General features: G+C 38.5%; 1 protein-coding gene across 1 annotated transcript; it reads left to right on the top strand.

Moving 5' to 3' along the window:
- Window positions 1-2,948: 2,948 nt before the first annotated feature.
- On the top strand, window positions 2,949-15,708 carry LOC143218311 (uncharacterized). The gene is made up of 3 exons (XM_076443437.1): window positions 2,949-3,106; window positions 8,277-8,459; window positions 12,482-15,708. The coding sequence occupies exons 1-3, from the start codon at window positions 3,095-3,097 to the stop codon at window positions 12,905-12,907; spliced, it is 621 nt and encodes a 206-aa protein (XP_076299552.1). The 5' UTR covers window positions 2,949-3,094; the 3' UTR covers window positions 12,908-15,708.
- Window positions 15,709-15,955: the final 247 nt, after the last annotated feature.

Raw genomic sequence — 15,955 nt, 5'->3', positions numbered from 1 at the left:
ACTCCGCGCGCCAGAGCTCCCTACTCCACTACGCGTTCCCACTCCGACTCATCCCCACTCCACTGACCCATTTCGCACCGAAGGAGCTCAGTCAGTGTGGTGTTCCGTTCATTCACTTCCATTTCGAACTCCATCAAGAGACGTCATCGTCTCTCGGAGTCATCCGCTCATTTTATCTCGCGCATTTCCATATCTTGCATTTCTGTATCTTACTATTTCATACCAGTATTACTATATCTTGCCGTCCATTTAAAAAAGACTAAAAAGTAGAAAATAAAAAGGTTTTAAAAACCACGCTTATGTTAAAATGCACTAAGAAGAAAAAAATAATTTTTTTAGACATTAGTGACTATAAATAAAAGCGTGGAGCGCCCACGAAGATCACGTCAATATAGTTTAGCGCTTTTATTTATAGTCACTAATGTCTAAAAAAATTATTTTCCTCTTTTTAGTGCATTTTAATATAAGCGTGGTTTTTAGAAAAATTTTTTTATTGTATACATGTTCATAATATGAAGAATAAACGTCAAGAAAAATGAAGACATCGATGATTCAAATTATCTGTGAAAAGTAATAAACAATTTTAAATATTATTTCAAGGCGAAAAATGTAAACGATTAATTATAAAATTATTACAGAACATATATGTTTATTACAACAATTGTCGAATGATGGATTAATGAATTTTAGTGCAAATTTCATCACGATATTTCTCATAGTTCAAGAGTTACAGTAAAACGTCACCAAATTTCTCGATCCAGCCCTTCAAATAATTTTTAAAGTACGAAATCAGTAACAAACAATTTTAAATATTATTTCAACGCGAAAAATGTAAACGATTAATTATGAAATTCTTACGAAAAGTATATATTTAGTACGATAATTATTGGGTAGACAGGAATAATTTTTTAATTAATTTTAGTGATCTCTCTCGAAAATTGATCATATAATGAATTCTGTATTATGTATACAATAAATATATCATAATCATCTTATAGTAAAATGTCACCAAAATTTCAGCCGTTTCAATCATTTTAATTTCGCCAAATTTTCAAATGATCACCTTTTTAAAAACAGATGCGTAAAGGGGACACTCGGGACTGTGTCCGCATTAGAAAAAATCTTTTTTAATTTCCCTGCTACAAAAACATTGCGTTTTTTTTCAAATGTCAACATTTTCAGTGGATATGATTTCAATGCAAAAATGGCGACAGGTTTTCTTACACGTATAATCAACAATTTTTAAGATATAGTGAATTTTGGAGAGCACAGTTGCACTGTTAAAGAAAGCAAAAGATATTCTGATTGCTGTCGTTTCCAAGGTCTTTCGAAGGTCATTGAGATGATTTTTAAAATGACAACACATATTTTCAATTTTATATCGTAGTAGGTGACGTGAAGACGACTTCAATGATGTGGTTCACAATGACCTTCAAAGGACCTTGAACTAGAAAATTGAAATGATAAATCAATGATAACTTCAAAAATGTGTGTTGTAGGTCCACCCCAATGCACAGTAAAAAGAATAAACTCATAATTCTCAAGGTTTTCTGAATGTCATCGATGACATCGATTTTTCATGATTCAATATCATCTATTTCTAAAAGGCACCACACATTTTCAACTTCGTAGTGTTTCAGCTGATGTCAAGACGACTTCAATGATGTGGTTCACCATGACCTTCAGAGGACCTTGAACTAGAAAATCGAAATGATAAATCAATGATGACTTCAAAAATGTGTGTTTCAGGTCCACCCTAATGCACAGTAAAAAGAATAAACTCATAATTATCAGGGTCTTCTGAATGTCATCAATGATTTCTAAAAGGCACCACACGTTTTCAACTTCGTAGTGTTGTAACTGATGTCAAAACGACTTCTCTGTGGTTCACCATGACCTTCAGAGGACCTTGAACTAGAAAATCTATGATAAAGCAATGATAACTTCAAAAATGTGTGTTGTAGGTCGACCCCAATGCGCAGTAAAAAAGAATAAACTCATAATTTTCAAGGTTTTCTGAATGTCATCGATGACATCGATTTTTCATGATTCAATATCATCTATTTCTAAAAGGCACCACACATTTTCAACTTCGTAGTGTTGGAGCTGATGTCAAGACGACTTCAATGATGTGGTTCACCATGACCTTCAGAGGACCTTGAACTAGAAAATCTATGATAAAGCAATGATAACTTCAAAAATGTGTGTTGTAGGTCGACCCCAATGCACAGTAAAAAGAATAAACTCATAATTTTCAAGGTTTTCTGAATGTCATCGATGACATCGATTTTTCATGATTCAATATCATCTATTTCTAAAAGGCACCACACATTTTCAACTTCGTAGTGTTGTAGCTGATGTCAAGACGATTTCTCTGTGGTTCACCATGACCTTCAAAGCACCTTGAACTAAAAAATCGAAATGATGAAACAATAATAACTTCAAAATGTTTGTTGCAGGTCCACCCCAATGCGCAGTAAAAAAGAATAAACTCATAATATTCAAGGTCTCCTGAATGTCATCGATGATTTCTAAATGGCACCACACGTTTTCAACTTCGTAGTGTTGTTGTGAAGACGAGTTCAATGAAACGATCTCAAGTACTCCAGTGAGACAAGTTCAAGTGCAGATGTCAAGACGAGTTCAATGAAAACCGCAATTCTTATTGTACCAACGTCATTCGAGCATCATCCGGAACACTGAGAGAGCAGCTGAATGAGGATGCGCTCGGTGATGACGCAATGCGCGACGCGATTCGAAACGTCGAAGAAGAACTGCGCTCGCGGTTCAGCGTCCGTGGGATGCGGCTGGTAGGAGGATCCTTTTCGAATTACAGTTGAAATCGAGCGTGGAGATGACGGGGCCGCGTGGTCGGTCGTCGAACTCCGGGAGCCCGCCGCGAGAAGAGCAAAAAAAGGGGAGCACCGGAGACAAGATAGGAGAACGCAAGCCAATCGGAAAGAGAGTGCTTTCTTCGTGAATCGGTGACGGTGAAGGTCCTCGTATATAAGCAACTGCCGGCACTGCAATTGTCAGTGTGTCTCGTCTCATCGGAAGCGTCCTATCTGCTTACAAGTTTCCGAACCGGATCACGATGTTGCGAGTTGTAAGTTGATCATCGTTCAGGGGGAGCCCTTCACTCGAGGATCGTCCGCGGAGAAACCGGAAGAGAAGTGTGTCGCAGAAAAAGAACTGGATCGAAATCCCTTTCACTTTTCTGCTTTCCGTCTCGTGGAGGTGTAACCGTAGCACAGTGGGGTATTTCGCTGAAAAACGGGAATAAAATGTTGTAGCGTTATTTATGGGCTCACGGTCACAGATAAGTAGGTCGTTGGATTCGTCTTGACGCCAGCTATAAGCTTATGAAATAAAAATTGTACTGTAAGGGGGCCGTCTCCTAGCAGATGACGGTCGAGCGTGAACACTCACACACCGCTAGACCACGTATACGTACGCGAGAATTGCTAGGATCAGGGAAATGGGTTCTGATTTCTCGATAATGCAAAGACGGGGGTTTTTATTAGTCAAAATCGCTAGATAAAAGATCAATCTAGCGCGCTGTTTGCTTCAAAAGTCGTTCTTTTACGTTTCCGAGCAATGATGTTGCAATATTCGGCTGCATGTTGCCCGTCGCATGTTGCCCGTCAGATGGCGCTACAGTCACGCCGGCGTACTAGCCTCTCCGACGGGCAACATGCAGCCGAATATTGCAAAATCATTGCTCGGAAACGTAAAAGAACGACTTTTGAAGCAAACAGCGAACTAGATTGATCTTTCATCTAGCGATTTTGACTAATAAAAACCCCCGTCTTTGCATTATCGAGAAATCAGAAGGCATTTCCCTGATCCTAGCAATTCTCGCGTACGTATACGTGGTCTAGCGGTGTGTGAGTGTACTCTAGCGGTGTGTGAGTGTTCACGCTCGACCGTCATCTGCTAGGAGACGGCCCCCTTAACATTTAAAAAATCAAAATAATTCTTATTTTTTGTGCGAAAAAAATTTTTTTTTCTAAATTTGAAATATGTAATTTTGTACATGTTTCAATACTGTTCAACTTTTATTGGAACCATTTTGTCGTCAGATTATCCGAACTCTTGAAAAGTAGTGATAATGGAATGCTTTGATTACTATGTACTGAGTTGAGATAGGTGTACAAACTCTTCACAGATTTTATTCTGTTATCATCTAAATTAGTATTGTTATTAATATTTCAACATTACCAATCATTCTGTAAGTTTTTTTTCGATTTCAAAACTTTATTGACGATTTTGGTATACAATTGAGCTGAATTGAGCACTCCATCTGGTACCATTACACTCTATAAAGCTTTGCGATCATAGTCCAACAAAAAAATCTTCCGAATTTTTCCGAATTCGAGAGTTATAACTAATTTAAGTAGAAATCAGCATGGAAAGTCGCAGCGTACGCGTCAAGACGAATCCAACGACCTACTTATTTGTGACCGTGAGCCCATAAATAACGCTACAATATTTTATTCCCGTTTTTCAGCGAAATACCCCACTACGCGTAGTGGAAAATCCTGGTAGCAAACCTCGAACCGAGTCTCCGATAAAGTGGCGGGTTTGAACACGGTCGAATGAAAGTAGAGCGGTTGCACTTTTTTGGGGAAAGTATATCGATCGAAAATTCATGGTAGATCGTCTTGATCGCGCATTATACCGAAAGGGACGCGGGAGAAAGTTGTTCCGTTTGCTGGTTAGTCATTCCTACGTCTACCTTGCAGCATTTGTGCGCCTGCAATTGTTATAATTGGTTAATTAACAAGAAATTTGCGTGTAATACGTTGGCCCAACCACTGTTTAGCAACTTTTACATGCAGCATGTCTCACCTATCGTTAGAAAACTTGTTAATTATTATTAGACTGCGGATTTCATACGTTTATGACAAAAATGGGCACGTACAATTTAAAGCAGTGGATGTGTTGAAAATATTTAAGGACGTCAACGTATCAATGTAGTTTCAACTTACAAACTTGTGGGAGTTTATAGTTCTTTGACAAATTATTTTGATACGTATTTTTTTTATCGGCAACCATCCACTTTGAAGGGAGGAAACAGCCCTCAGGGTTGGGGGTCAAAAGCATATTTTTTGAGATATCTCGGAAACCAGAGGTCGAATAAATTTGAATTTTGGTTTAAATTGTGTGGTTTTCAATGGGAAATGTATTCGCGCAAGAAAATTTTAACAAGAGTTTAACAAAAGTTTAACAGAAAAAAATCAAATTTTTAATATATTGTTTGTTACAAAAAACTTTTGTTAAACTTTTCTTGCGCGAATACATTTCCCATTGAAAGACACACAATTTAAAAAAACATTCAAATTTTTTCGACCTCTGGTTTCCGAGATATCTCAAAAAATATGGTTTCGACCCCCAACATTGAGGGCTGTTTTCACCCCTTCAAAGTGGATGGTTGCCGATAAAAAAAAAATACGTGTCAAATACTTTTCAAGGAACCACAAACTCCCATAAGTTTCATCAAAATCAGATTTTCGCATCTGAATATGTTCCCTTGTTAGTAGGATAATTAAAAGAAGAATACAATTCTTATTTGGCTCCTGTGTTCTGCAATCAATGCGAACATTGTTTATTTTGCATAAAGATCCGCAGTCTAATTATTATATTCCAAATTGATTTTTCGTTTTCTTATTTACGGACATAAGCTGGTGAATTAAAAACTTACTTAACGGTGCTTTAATTGTGAAAGGTTGAAATATTGATTTGCAAAAGGGTGATTTTTCCTTTTGTCCCCCATTTTTATAAATAATACATTTATTATTTATGATATACCGTAAAAGTAACCGTGAAAGAGAAGACAAAAGGGCGACATTTCTAACGTTGCCTTCGAAATCTTTCTCACATTTGCCAATCAATGTTGCAACGGGCCTAGCAAACTGCCAACCATAAGTGCTACCAGGGATACGGTTAAGGGGAGTAGACTCGTTTCCAGGGTTGATGGGGAAACTGGGCAAAAATGGGGCTTTTCTGCACTCAAAAATAGCATCATTCTGTAGCCAAAGATCCTCAAAAGTCCCACTTTTACGTTCGCGAGACGTAATTTGCATTATTCGGCAGCATGTAGCTGTCGTAGCTTTATGAAAATTGCTACTTTGCTTCCGAATAATGGAAATTGTGCCTCGTAAACGTAAAAATAGGATATTTGAGGGCGACTGTGGCCTAGATTAATCTTTAATCCAGCGCTTTCGAGTACTGAGAAACCCCATCTCTGCATTATCGAGAAATGAGAAGGCCTTAAGGCGGTAGGATACTTTCGGATTGTAACTAGAAAGGGACTAGAATCTTCTAGATTTTGGGTCGAAACATGGGTTTGCGATTTTTCACTTAATGTCCTTATACGAGCAAATTTTGTGCTGGGTGAGGGCTCGTTCTAAAGAGGAAGGTTCATCACAGTGCGCTCTGGTCATCATATAAGTCAAAAAAGTCTTTTAGAGACAGAAAAATGCATTGAAACATGCGGGTTTTTCTCTAGATTTTTTCTATACTTTGGGCCCTCATATTATTAGTTATAAACATAATCTCGTTAACCTCATGACTGGAGCGCTGTGATCTATCCTTCCTCTTTAGAATGAGCCCTCACCCAGCTCAAAATATGCTCGTATAAGGTCAAACAACTTCTGGGCGCAAACCCATGTTTCGACCCATTTTTCTAGTAAGATACTAGTTATTTTCTAGTTACAATCCGAGGGTGTACTACCACCTTAAGGCGGTACGATACCTCCGGATTGTAACTAGAAAGGGACTAGAATCTTCTAGATTTTGGGTCGAAACATGGGTTTGCGATTTTTCATTTAATGTCCTTATACGAGCAAATTTTGTGCTGGGTGAGGGCTCGTTCTAAAGAGGAAGGTTCATCACAGTGCGCTCTAGTCATCATATAAGTAAAAAATGTCTTTTAGAGACAGAAAAATGCATTGAAACTTGCGGGTTTTTCTCTAAATTTTTTCTCTACTTTGGGCCCTCATATTATTAGATATAAACATAATCTCGTTAAAATCATTACCAGAGCGCACTGCACCTAACCTTCCTCTTTAGAATGAGCCCTCACCCAGCCCAAAATCTGCTCCAGTAAGGACAAACAACCGAAGCGCGCAAACCCATATGTCGACCGAAAATCTAGTAAGATTCTAGTTATTTTCTAGTTACAATCCGAGGGTGTACTGCCACCTTAAGGCGGTACGATACCTCCGGATTGCAACTAGAAAGGGACTAGAATCTTCCAGATTTTGGGTCGAAACATGGGTTTGCGATTTTTCACTTAATGTCCTTATACGAGCAAATTTTGTGCTGGGTGAGGGCTCGTTCTAAAGAGGAAGGTTCATCACAGTGCGCTCTGGTCATCATATAAGTCAACACAGTCTTTTAGAGACAGAAAAATGCATTGAAACTTGCGGGTTTTTCTCTAGATTTTTTCTCTACTTTGGGCCCTCATATTATTAGTTATAAACATAATCTCGTTAACCTCATGACTGGAGCGCTGTGCATCTATCCTTCCTCTTTAGAATGAGCCCTCACCCAGCCCAAAATCTGCTCCAGTAAGGACAAACAACCGAAGCGCGCAAACCCATATGTCGACCCAAAATCTAGTAAGATTCTAGTTATTTTCTAGATACAATCCGAGGGTGTACTGCCACCTTAAGGCGGTACGATACCTCCGGATTGTAACTAGAAAGGGACTAGAATCTTCTAGATTTTGGGTCGAAACATGTGTTTGCGATTTTTCACTTAATGTCCTTATACGAGCAAATTTTGTGCTGGGTGAGGGCTCGTTCTAAAGAGGAAGGTTCATCACAGTGCGCTCTGGTCGTCATATAAGTCAAAAAAGACTTTTAGAGACAGAAAAATGCATTGAAATCTGCGGGTTTTTCTCTAGATTTTTTCTCTACTTTGGGCCCTCATATTATTAGATATAAACATAATCTCGTTAAAATCATTACCAGAGCGCACTGCACCTAACCTTTCTCTTTAGAATGAGCCCTCACCCAGCCCAAAATCTGCTCCAATAAGGTCAAACAACCGAAGCGCGCAAACCCATATGTCTACCCAAAATCTAGTAAGATTCTAGTCCTTTTCTAGTTACAATCCGAAGGTATCCTACCGCCGTAAGGAGACGACAGTATCGTGACTCGATTCCACGTTCCCAGGAAAGGGTTCGTAGCGTGACCGAGTCGAAGGTTCCCTCGCCCTGTAATTTCGAGCGGGTTCAGTAGCTTTCAATCGTGATTGCAACTTTGCAGTTTCTGTTCGCGCTGGCCGTGGCCGCCGCAAGGGCCTCTTATTTCTCCTCCCTGGAAGGCCATGGCCTCCATAGTGAGCCGAAGCTGATCTCGCAATCGGTACACCTGAAGGAGATACCGACGAAAATTATCAAGGTCACCAAGACCGCCGTCGTCAAGGTGCCAGTGCCGTATCCCGTCAAGGTACGTCCCTTAACTACTACTTCTATCCTCACATTCAGATTTTGACTTCATTACATCTGCCTACTAATTATTAGACTGCAGACCCTATTGACAATATTCCACTTCGTTTAAACGTTTTCTAAAGTTGCAACATACTTGTTATAAATATACTTACTAAAATATACTTATCGTAAATAAAACTATAATTATATAAACTAAATATACTTATCGACATCCTTATATTATTTATTATCTCTTCGTCACCGTTTTAAATTTCATCTACTCAGCTTTTTTATGAATGCATTAAATCCGCAGTTTACTAGATACAATATCCCCTCGAATATTCAGTTCACTCTGGTCTATTGTTTTCATCATACAATCTGTGGCATAATGTTTCCGATCGGAGGCATTGATACGGATTTTAGAGAAAACATTTACGATTTAGAAGTATAAAACTTTACGGAAAATTTTCATGAACATCCACAGTGCAATAATTGCTAACCCATTGAGAGTGAACACGTTTTATTTATTAAACATATACTTAACTTACTTAGTATACATATTAAATTCACTGTAAATCATACATAAAATTTAACAATTCAAGGGAAATTCTAAATTAAAATATTAAATTCATTGTAAATCATATAAGATTTAAAATTGAAGGGAAATTTTAAATTAAAATATCAATTTGATTGTAATTCATATAAAATTTAAAATTGAGAGAAAATTTCAAATTAAAATATTAAATTCATTGTAAATTATATAAAATTTTAAATTGTGGGGAAATTTCAAATTAAAATATTAAATTCATTGTAAATTATATAAAATCTAAAATTGAAGGGAAATTTTAAATTAAAATAATAAATTCATTGTAATTCATATAAAATTTAAAATTGAAGGGAAATTTCAAATTATAATATTAAATTTATTGTGATTCATATAAAATTTGAAAAATTGAGGGGAAATTTCAAATTAAAATATTAAATTCATTGTAAATTATATAAAATCTAAAATTGAAGGGAAATTTCAAATTAAAATATTAAATTCATTGTAAATTATATAAAATCCAAAATTGAAGGGAAATTTGAAATTAAAATAATAAATTCATTGTAATTCATATAAAATTTAAAATTAAAATATTAAATTTATTGTAATTTATATAAAATTTGATATTGAGGGGAATTCTAAATTAAAATATTAAATTCATTGTAAATCATATAAGATTTAAAATTAAAGGGAAATTTTAAATTAAAATATTAAATTTATTGTAATTTATATAAAATTTGATATATTGAAGGGAAATTCTAAATTAAAATATTAAATTCATTGTAAATCATATAAGATTTAAAATTGAGGTGAAATTGGGATTTCAAATTAAAATATTAAAATTGTAAATCATATAAAATTTGAAATTGAAGGGAATTTCAGATTAAAATATTAAATTGTAATTCATATGGAGTTTGTAATTGAGGGAAAATTTCAAATAAAAATAAAAATTAGGAAGGATGGTGTACACGTTTTACTACATTCAATATTAATTTTCCATAGAATACACTAACTGGCTACACTAACATTCAAATACTCTCAATCAACGAATTGTGTTCCATTTATAATTTCGTACTTCAGTGAAACACATTTTACAACCTGGAACCCAACCAAATGAGACAGTGCCTAGATACAGAAAGATCGATAAATATTTATCCCGAGCATCGTATAAGGAATGAAAACAGTAAAACCTAGAATATATTTTGACAAGAAAATTTTTAGTTCACAATTCTCTGAAATTTTCTCACCGAAATATTGCTCGGTGTTTCTCATATACATTCCACATCAGATTTTTGAAGAGCGGCTCGTGAATTAATTCAAACGTAACAACCTGTACTTTTTCCATTCCCGAGAAAAGAAACTTCACTCCGAAACGTTCACCTAAACTTCATCCTCGTCAAGCCGGAGGGTATCGTTTTGACAGGGGGCACAGAGTTGAACCGCCTCGGCGGTATAATTTTTGCAACATCCTGCCGGACACGCGATAGCATAATTACCAGCAATTTTATTAACTGATTGAATTCGGAGGCTTGTTAATCTGGCTTTTGTACAGGATGTAAAGAAATTTTTGGTCTTGGTTGCCATAGGCGTATTCTACATCTTCTACATCATTAAGAAAAAGTCCTCTCAAAATTCTCCTTGACCTTGAATCTCAAGGTCATATTTATATTTCATTGCATTGTATTCTACACGTCACTGTTACCGGAACCATATTGTTTTAGTGTTTCATCGAGTCTCAAAAAACTAGAATGTGACCTCCCTCCGTTCTGTTTGTTTACTTACACCTGAGAACGTTTCACAATTTATGAGACACAAAGACTTTTGAATTATAGTATAGTAGTTGTTCAAATTCATTAAGGAATATTAATTATTAAACTGCGGATTTTATGCATTTACGAAATAAGACGTGTTAAAAATATTTAAGGACGTCGATGTATTTTAGTTTCAGCTTAATAGGACAATCGGAAGAAGAATTTTTATTCGGATTCTGTGTCCAACAATCGACGCGGACGTTTTTGATTTTGCATAAAGATACCGCTGTCTATTGATAAGGAACACTCATCTTTACGCAAAATAAAAATTGTTCTCATAAATAGTGAGAAACAGCAACCATATACTGGGTGTCCGAAAACTCCTTCGCTTCCCGGAAATGGGAGGTCCCTGAGGTCATTTGAAGCGACATTTTCCTCAGCAAAAATGACCGCCGCGGCTTTGTTTAGGAGTTATTAACGAAAAACACGGACCAATCAGAGCGCGACCTAGACGCGAGTCGGCACAGTCGGCCAATAGACAGTTGGCGCGCCGCACAATGGTCCCAAATCGCGAAAAACCGGCCGAAACCTCTAAACGTACTTGAATGCACCCAAAAATTCGTACTCGGGGGTTTCCGGGGTCGCTGATTACAAATACGAAGTTTAAATTCCAAAAAACAAAATGGCGGATCCAATATGGCGGACATATACATTAAAAAATGTTAGGTCTGCTTGGAAAATGATCTTTTGGAGACTATTGGGGGTTGGTTTTTATAAATTTTGAAAGATAAATGTATTAGCAACACGTCAGAAAAGGAATTTTCGTGGGACTTTTAACTTATGTCTACGTTTCTACGATACGCGCATCAAGTTTTACCTTCTACGTTCTCCAAAGAACATTGCCATCGTGTAACGTAATGACTGACAATTTTTGTGATACAAAAACAGGTAAACATTCTACTTAGTTCCAGGAAAAGCATCCATTTTGCAGAATTGAAATTGGTGCACTATTTTGAAAGTTATGCACTTTAGAAGCGGGCGTTCAATTCCCTACTAATGCGCGCGACAAATGCTCATCAAACGTAGGCTAACTTTGAACTTTGAACTGACTGCAGAACCGTACCATAAACTTTTTACCTTTTTCCTTGGTGGCACATTCAGTGGTCATAACATCACTTTACCCAAGCCTAGAATTACAAACTCCTAGGAGGAAGTGCATTTTTGAGGTTATGGCCGTGTTTTCGGGATTTCGGACCACTGTGCGCCGCACTATGGGCCAAACCGACGAAATCTGTGTCAAAATCAAAGAACTTTCGATAGAAATGAGATAGAGCGACGAAATTTTTTTAAAATGAAAGCTGAAACTGCAGAATATGAAATAATTATTCGTTAATAACTCCTAAGCAAAGTTGCGGCGGCCATTTTCGCAAAGGTAAATGTCGCTTCAAATTACCTCGGGAACTGTAGAACCTTTCTATTCTTTAAAAGATAATCTTGGTACAGCTGAAAATAATATATTGACATACTCAAATTCATATTTTTTGATGCATTTTAAATACGACTTAAATTTGATGGATTATTTAAACGCATGAAATCCTAGTCAGCTTGCAACTCGACCCAATAACGAGCAGCTCCGCCCTGTCCCCAGCTGCGTGACAGAAGCGACGGTTTCTCTTCGACGAGATCGATCGCGAGACACTTGTGGATCTCGTTCCCCGCTGATCTAGAATATCCCTTTCTCTCTAGGTGCCCCATCACATACCCGTCCCGGTGCCGGTGAACCATCCGATCGCGATTCCGTACCCGAAGCTAGTGAAAGTCCAGGAAACGGTGCCGATCGAGGTGTCGAGGCCAGTCCCGATCGAGATCCACCAGCAAGTGCCGGTGGTGGTGCCGAAGGCGGTTCCGATTCCACAGCCGGTTCCTGTTCCTCAGCCGGTGGCCATTAGCAAGCCGGTCTTCTACCCGGTACCGCACCCCATACCTTATCAGGCTCACAGCGAGTCCGAGGGCGGTGTTTCCGGTGGCTACGATTCGGGATCTGACCATGTGGGACACGAATCCGGAAGCTACAGCTCTTACACGGTGACCGACCAGGGTCATGGATACGATCAAGATCATTCGGGAGTCCATGGACACTTCCAGCCTTCCCAGCCCGACTACAACCACTGAACAACCTGAATAATACGTTGCCAAAACTAGTGCGTTCCATTTGCCTCGAAGACTATACACTGGGTTCCCACACCACGTTGAAGAAGACTTCAAGACTTCCTAGACTTCGTCCTATCAGTCGAGTCGCCAAAGCTGGTTCTACAGTAGGCCAGTCGATGGATCCAGCTACTTACGTGCCACTGGAAATTGTTCAGGATCGTAGACTGTCTGATTGTCTGAACAGATTAACCTGGTTTTACAGTAGCCCAGTCAATGGATCCAGCTAATTACGTGCCACTGGAAATTGTTCAGGATCGTGGACGACAGTCAGACAATCAGACATGATGACTGTCTGATGACTATGTGAGTAGACTGTCTCATGACTGTCTGATTGCCTGAGTAGACTAGATGACTGTCTGAGTAGATTATTTTATGACTATCTGACTGTTTGACTGTCTGAGTAGACTGTCTCATGACTGTCTGATTGTCTGGGTAGACTAGATGACTGTCTGAGTAGATTATCTGACGACGGTCTGACTGTTCGACTGTCTGAGTAGATTATCTGATGACTGTCTGACTGTCTGACTGTCTGAGTAGACTGTCTCATGACTGTCTGATCGTCTGAGTAGGCTAGATGACTGTCTGAGTAGATTATCTGATGACTGTCTGACTGTCTAACTGTCTGAGTAGACTGTCTCATGACTGTCTGATCGTCTGAGTAGGCTAGATGACTGTCTGAGTAGATTATCTTATGATTGTCTGACTGTTCGACTGTCTAACTAGACTGTCTGACTGTCTGACCGTCTAACTGTCTGAGTACACTGTCTGAGTGTCTGAATAGACTGTCTGATTGTCTAAGTAGATTATCTTATGACTGTCTGACTGTTCGACTGTCTGAGTAGATTATCTGATGACTGTCTGACTGTCTAACTGTGTGAGTAGACTGTCTCATGACTGTCTGATCGTCTGAGTAGGCTAGGTGACTGTCTGAGTAGATTATCTTATGACTGTCTGACTGTTCGACTGTCTAAGTAGACTGTCTGTCTGTCTGACCGTCTAACTGTCTGAGTAGACTGTCTGAGTGTCTGAATAGACTGTCTGATTGTCTAAGTAGATTATCTTATGACTGTCTGACTGTTCGACTGTCTAAGTAGACTGTCTGACTGTCTAATTGTCTGAGTAGACTGTCACATGCCTGTCTGATTGTCTGAGTAGACTGTCTGATTGTCTGAATAGACTGTCTGATTGTCTGAGTAGATTATCTGATGACTGTTTGACTGTCTGGGTACATTGTCGGACGACTGGATCCTCGTTGAGTATCTACTACATACCTAGATCTTGTCTTCTCGATAGTGGGGGTAGACACTAAATCGACAAGTGGACTGTGTGACGACTGCATTGTTTGCTGGAACGACGACACTCTATTGAAAATATTGTTCACGATCCAGGGCTGGATTGGACCGCTGTAAACCCAGATTAAAGGTAAACGAACACCACTTGGGTGTTGAGGTTGCATGTCCCAGACAGATAGCAAAGGACGCACGCTGGTGTTTTGTGTACTTTGGCTAGCTCGTCTCCTTGGATCGTGTATAGTACTGCACGTGGCTGAAAAAGATGGTAGCTGGAGGGGATGATCGGGGTCTGATTAGATATTGCGGTTGGTCAAGTTGACGATGTCTACGAATCAAATTGTGGATGGTCCTTCGTGCTTACTTCGGAGCCACGGATATGGCTCGTATAACAGGGTAAACAGGGTGGGAAGGGTTTAAGTGTGACTTGAACGTCTTCAACCCTTAAGTGGTATAGTGTTTAGTCACATCATCAAGTATCATCCTAGGACCTTTCTGAATGTTTGTATAAATTTGTCCACATACTTTTTAGTATATTATTCGAGACAAATGTTGTAGAAAATGTTGATATTCGTTAGTGTACAGAAATTTCATCGGAACGTAATCAAGCAGAAATTAATATTGTTAGAAAATTCAGTATGGTGTGTACAAGAAGTTTTGACTTCTGACACAGTTTTCGACGAATCTCATTTAATGATACTTGAATTTTCTAATGCATAATGGTGCTCGAGACCTACTACTTCTCGAAATAGATCGGAATAGTCTTCCCGAGACAAATGGAACGCGCTGTTTTCCATAGTGTACGTCGGTATAGTTGGTGGAGAAAGAGGGCGTTGGCATTCTCAACCGCCATGTTGCTGATTATTGAAATCCCTTCCGAGGAAAATGTACCAGGCTGTAGCCACCTTTCAGGCACAGTATCTTGTGGTTCATTTCGACTCCTCGAGTTGAAACCTTTCGAAAGTATTATTTTTTGTTACATTGGATAGTGGGAGGATTTTTTTATTCCTGTTGATGTTTCGTGTTATGGCGTTTATTCTGTTAAATCTACGCCGTAGGGAGCTTCTATGTTTAAGAATTCGTGGATTTCCCGAGTGGACTGCGGATCTTTATGCAATCATGACTGCTGAAAATTGTCGGAAAAGCTAGGATATAAAATTTGACAGAATTTAGTACGATTTTAATTGATTTTTTATCTGAAGATTCTCTGGAAATTTGTCTACAAAAATTGCAAATTCCATAAACATCCGCAGTCCAGTCCCGAGTATAATGTTTACTATTGTGTTCGAGTTTTGCGTGAGGTAGCGAGCGGAACTCCGGGAAAAAATTGACTACGTTGTCCGCGACGCTTCCACCGATTGTACTCTGTACCGTTAAGTCGTTAAGTTTTTGTTTGTAATGTGTTTTTGTTGGTTAATGAAGTTTCTTCTGGTTATCGACTCTTTTTTTAATAAAAATTAACACTTGTGTATCGCTCGAGCAATTTTTTTACGATCCTCTTTACGTCCGTCCGCCGGTTTTTCAACGTGGCTGCACGGATTGACGTCGTTCACAAGGAGCAAAAGCGATGCTGTTGCGTCGAGAACGATCTTTCACGGTCCGATGAAATGGAAAGCGGATTGTCCTGCCACAATTCGATGAGTCACGCGACTGGTTCAATGTCTGCGTGATCTATATTCGATCCTCGACGTTATTTCTGATCTATGCGCGATCAGGAAAA

Source organism: Lasioglossum baleicum, chromosome 19 (assembly GCF_051020765.1).
Source record: "Lasioglossum baleicum chromosome 19, iyLasBale1, whole genome shotgun sequence".
Classification (NCBI taxonomy): Eukaryota; Metazoa; Arthropoda; class Insecta; order Hymenoptera; family Halictidae; genus Lasioglossum; species Lasioglossum baleicum.
The sequence above is the reverse complement of the archived record's forward strand: the minus strand, read 5'-3'. Positions and strand labels throughout refer to the sequence as shown.